The sequence below is a fragment of the Pyxicephalus adspersus genome, chromosome 4 (genome assembly GCF_032062135.1).
Source record: "Pyxicephalus adspersus chromosome 4, UCB_Pads_2.0, whole genome shotgun sequence".
In the NCBI taxonomy this organism is placed as follows: domain Eukaryota; kingdom Metazoa; phylum Chordata; class Amphibia; order Anura; family Pyxicephalidae; genus Pyxicephalus; species Pyxicephalus adspersus.
The window spans coordinates 153,358,162-153,363,608 of record NC_092861.1 but is presented as its reverse complement, the minus strand read 5'-3'; the positions used below and the strand labels follow the sequence as shown (position 1 = coordinate 153,363,608).

Genomic DNA, 5,447 nt, shown 5'->3' with positions numbered 1-5,447 from the left:
TTTATTCAAGTTACAGCCATGCATTTCCAGCCAGCACAGCAGGGAGCATGTTTATAAAGCGCTGGAAGTGATATCACTGCACTTTTTAAATGAAAAGTAATAAAGTATTCTGTGTACAAAATACATAAATACAACTTTATCTTTTTATACGTAAGATTTTGCATTATTCCTAATATCATAGGAGGAGCCATGCAAAACATTCTTTTCTCTCCCATTGGCTGCCTAATAGTATAGCTACTGTGATTGGTTCACTGGAGAATAGAACAGAGCTGTGAGTAATAACTGGGTGGCTGTGTGGGGGAGGGGGGCATTTTGTGCTCCAGCGTAACCACGGTCACTTTGGCTGCTGTATTTTAATAATCTCTTTCAGATTTTGTACTTTGAAGTGTCTGCAAATCTTTATTTTAGTTTTGAGGTGTAAGGATTAGAGCCCCTGTGAAGTTTTTATTGCTGTGTCCCCACTGCTTGTCACCATTGTCAGAAAGCGATGGGAAATCCAGGAAAAGAAGGGAATCTTCCAGTGGGGACAGCTGAGATTTCTCCTCGCTTGAATAGAATTTAGAAGAAATTCCCCCCATGGGGACACAGACAGCCCCTTCTGTACCAAGTTCTATCCATACCTAAGGAGATACTGAGAGACCCCAGACGACAATGTAAATGTACCATTTAATAATGCTGATTGCTTCTAAATTAAAAAAAAAAACAAAAAGATTCACAAATATTTCATTGGCTCTGCACTTGCAGAAAAGTTTGGTCTGCGGTAGACGGTAAGCACCTAGTTAAGGTCTGCTGTGCTGATTTCACCGTCATAAAAAGCTGTTATATAAAGCCAGCGCGGAGGCCAGCTTTAAACTTCCCTTCAGTCCAGGACAGAAGAACCCATTAAATGGGTCAGTAAATGTCGCCATGTAGCGGCACCTCACACTTTCTGCACTGCGGTGTTATCAGCTGCCTTCCTGCCCTTTCTCTTCATCCGGCTTCGGGCATAGACACGGAGGAACAAGGCCAGGAAAACCACCGCCACCCCCACTGAGCCGATCGCTGTGACCGGGTGACCGTACAGCAAACATGACAAGAGAATGGCCAACGCCTGGCGCAAAGTCATTATGATGGTGAAAACAGCCGCCCCAAATTTATTGATGGTGTAGAAGATGAAAAGTTGTCCAAAAGCCGAACAAACGGAGAGGAGGGCGGCGTGAAAAGCGAAGTCTGGGTGCCGGGTCATGAAACTGACCGCATCTTGTAAGGCGCCCTGCTCCCCCAAAGAGAAAACCGTGAAGAGGCAGGAGAAGAGGTTGACCCCGAACATCATCTGCACAGAGGACATCTTGTACTTGAACAGAGAGTCCTGCCAGTTGGATGTGAAGCTGTCAAACACAATGTAGCCGGTCAGAATAACCACTCCGGAGAAAGTGGTGACCCCCGAAGGACGAGAACCTTCACCATTGGACAGAAGGAACATGCTGACCCCCACAGAAATAAGGACGGCAGTGAAATATTCCCAATACTCATAACTCTTGTGTGACACCAGCTTTCCCATCAGCATGACGGGGATGACCTTGGAGGCTTTAGCCAGGACTTGGGTGGGGAAACTGATGAACTTGAGGGCTTCATACTGACACCAACTGCTTAGGATGTTGGACAGAGAAGCGAAGGAATATTTGTACATGGGTGCACCATGGCGGGGCTGTTTGGTGAGGGCACAGTATATCCCAGCCACGGTCAGAGCCAAGATCCGGTTCATGAATACTAAGAACTGAGAGTCTCTGAACTTTTCTCCAGAACTGCCGGGTTCTGTGCTGGTGTAGGTACGGGTCATTACACGCTCCTGCAAGACGCCCCATGTCAGGTAGGAGATCTGAGGGTGGAAAAAACACAAATTACCTGTAAGTCCCATCCATCCCTTCTACTCTCACCCTGGGTCTCTCCGATTCTCACCTGGAGTCCGGCCGCACAGAAGAGAAGTTTCAGAGCCTGCTGGGTGGTGCTGGGGTCTCCTTCTACCCGGGCAGTAGATGACGGTTCATCAGGAACCAAAGATTTGGAGTCATGGCCAAACACGCAGGACTTTATCAGAGGAAAACAAATTCCTCGACCTGCAAAGAAGAAGAGAGAATGGAGAAAGCTGAGGAAAATGTAATATATGAAAAAGCACGAATCCTAAAAATGATCTCTGGGATCTGACATTGCCGCTCCTTCACTCCTGCAGCCTAGGATCAGAAATACATTAATGGCAGGAACACCGCATGAAAATACACAGAAAAACATTTTGTTGTTGGGTTTTGATACAATGATATTTCCCCAAAGCCGCCAGGGGCCACAACTTACTACTAATGCCAGTAGCTATTTTAATATATTACACAGCTCAACAAAAAAAAATTTTCTGTGAATTGGCTGTAGTTCTTGTGATACAGGAATAGACGATTTTACTAACAACAAATCCTAACACAGCATATTATTATCAATCTTTATTTACACCAATATTTTGCATTTCATATATTAAATGTAGCATTATTTTCATGAAACTTCCATTTGTCTTCTTTTTATACATTTTCTTTTTTTTTACAGAAATATGAGTTCTTCAAGAAGTTGTTTAAATGGCCCGAATGTATTTTGCTGCATTTGTGATGAATATTCTCAGCAAAAACAAAGAAGAAACATTACAGAATTTGTGAAACAAGCATATCTTGTATATTTTGGTAATTAACTGGGGGACCAAGATAAGTATTGGGCTCCCCATATGGTATGCAGAACTTGTGTAGAGTGTCTACGTCAGTGGAAAAATATAAAACTGTGAAATTTGGTGTACCTATGGTATGGCGACAGCCCAGAAATCATCATAATGATTGTTATTTCTGTGCGGTGAATGTAAAAGGTTTCAATCATTACAATACAAACAAGTGGGAGTACGGTGATATGGAATCGGCAAGACCTGTACAGCAAACATCATTAACCAGCCAATGGTTGGCAAAGAATAAATCATTCTCCCCCCACTACACATAAAGTTGGGATTAATGAAGCAATTTGTTAGAGCTCTGAACAAGGACGGTGATTGCTGCAAATACATTTGTAGATTCTTCCCTGGATTGAGTAGTGAAATATAAAAGCAGGAATCTTTGATGGAGCCCAGAAACTGATAAATGATGGAAATGTCACAAGTTACATGACTGATACTGAAGCTTCTGCCTGGCACAGCTATGTCATGGTTGGCAGGAACTTCTTGGGGAACCATAAAGCACAAAATTATGAAGAACTGCTACAAAACTTCCTCCTAAACTTTATAAATGTGTGTGCTACTATGAGTATAAAGGTACACTATCTCCATATGCAAACATTGCCAGAAAACCTTGGTGATATCAGTGAGGAACAAGGGGAGAGGATCCATCAAGATATAAAGGTGATGGAAGAAAGGTATCAGATGGGAGAGACACATGATGGCAGAATACTGCTGGAGCCGTCCTATCAGCATAAAAGGAAATCATACAAACTGAGTTTTTCAATGACTTCTTTGTGATTAGTTCTGTAAATATACTAAACATAGAATATATTGACATTAAGTGTTTCAAAAAGTTTTCTATGAGGTTATTATTGAGGTAAAAATCTAGAGCCAATCTAGCAAAACCAATACCATATCTGTAATCTGTGCATCAAACATAACCGAAAATAACTTTTATCTGTTTGCCAAGAAAATGTTTGTTGGCCAGGGTTAGAACTGGTGGGGTGAAGAAGCTGCAGACCAGAGGGGTATGAAATGCAAGAGGTGCAGATTTTGGCCATGCGGGTCCACACATACAAATTTTTTTCCCCATCTTGCTTGTGTAGAGAAGCCATTGCACTCTCAAATATCAGCTTGTCAGGAAGAAAATGGCATCAATCTGACAAACGTGAAGAAGCCTCAGCAGTCCATATCAGTGGGTGACCTGACAACGTGTTTTCTATGAGCTCTGCCACTGCTCAGGTCAGAATCATCACCCTGAGCTGTCGGTTTTATTTTATTATAGGGAGAGAGGATAAGAATATTCATGTGACGGGAGGAACCTGAATTAGAATATTGTCCCAGTATGCTGCATTGCTGGCAAGGTTTTCATTCAGCATCACATCTGACCTATTGAATGTTTTCTACTGATTGACAACTGCAATGAATAGACGTCATTCCTCATGTGTTTCTCTTAGAATTACTTGTATCTACGCACTGACAGATCTGGGCCTATTGATGGAACTGAGAAACCGCATGAAATACACAAAATGTGAGTGTGTGATTGTCTTCTATCCTTTCCTCTCCATAACAGGAACCCAACTGTACAGCTTTTGTTATTCAGGTGCCCAGACTGTCCCATCTCTGGGCCCAGACCGGCCATCTTTCTTATATTGGGACCTCAAACGTCTCTTTATTCTGAGACCCAGAGCTCCCACCAAGAACTCCATGGAGGAATTGTTACTTCTATAGAAGCACAAAATGCAGTATCCCCCCGGTGACTTTTAGCTGGGCACCCCCAGATCTTTTAGGTAACCAACTGGCTGTTCCTTGGTGGTTACTAAAAAGTTTGGTCACAATACAGAGGCTGCCACCCACCTACAGCTTCTTCCAACACATATAAAAAAATGAAAGAAATGGATGACCTGGAGTCCCGACCTTCCACCATTGTTTCAGAGGAAGATGCCAGTCAATAATGATTTTTTATAAAGCCACTGAATACACAAATACCAAACACATAAAAGGAGGACAAGGACATAGCATTTACTAAAGATATAATAGGAATGGTTTTATATTTACTGTAAAATCTTTTTTCTGAGTTCCATGAAAAACACAGCAGAGATTTTATTATTAAACAGGATTTATATAGCGCCAACATATTACGCAGCGCTGTACATTAAATAGGGGTAGCAAATAGTGACACAGGAGGAGGAGAGGACCCTGCCCCGAAGAGCTTACAATCTATGAGGTGGGGGAAGTATCACACAATAGGAGGGGATATGGAATGGTGGGAAGTAGTGAGGGTTTAAGAGACAGAAGAAGGGTTGGTGAGGGTGAAGCGTTGGGTTTTGAGGGCAGAAAGTAGGAGCAAGCCGAATAGGACGGGGAGACCATTCCAGAGAATGGGGACAGCTCTAGAAAAGTCTTGGAGCCGTGCGTGTGATGAGGTTATGAGTGAGGAAGTCATTAGTAGGTCATTGGGGGAGCAAAGAGAGTAGCTAGGGGGGATTTATCTATCAGGTCAGAAATGTAAGTGGGACAATAACTGTGGAGGGATTTGAAGGCAAAGCACAGGAGATGAGTTTGATCATGAGGTGAAATGGAAGCCAATGAAGAGAATTATAAAGAGAGGCAACAGAAAAGGGGTGGTGGCAAGGCTGTGTAAGGGGTAGGTGGGTGGGAAGGATGTGTATAGGGTAGGTAGGTAGGTGGGAAGGCTGTGTATGGGGTAGGTAGGTGGGAAGGCTGTGTA

At 43.0% G+C, this 5,447-nt stretch overlaps 1 protein-coding gene across 2 annotated transcripts in view; it reads right to left on the bottom strand.

The window, feature by feature from the left end:
- Positions 1 to 647: 647 nt before the first annotated feature.
- Positions 648 to 5,447, bottom strand: part of SLC35B2 (solute carrier family 35 member B2) — an 11,306-nt gene continuing 6,506 nt past the window's right edge. For both annotated transcript variants that reach the window (XM_072410023.1, XM_072410024.1), the window contains exons 3-4: positions 1,939 to 2,096; positions 648 to 1,858 (exon numbers count right to left, since the gene is read on the bottom strand). In XM_072410023.1, coding sequence (XP_072266124.1) covers positions 920 to 1,858; positions 1,939 to 2,096 — 1,097 coding nt within the window. In that variant the 3' untranslated portion in view covers positions 648 to 919. The remainder of the gene's footprint in view (positions 1,859 to 1,938; positions 2,097 to 5,447) is intronic.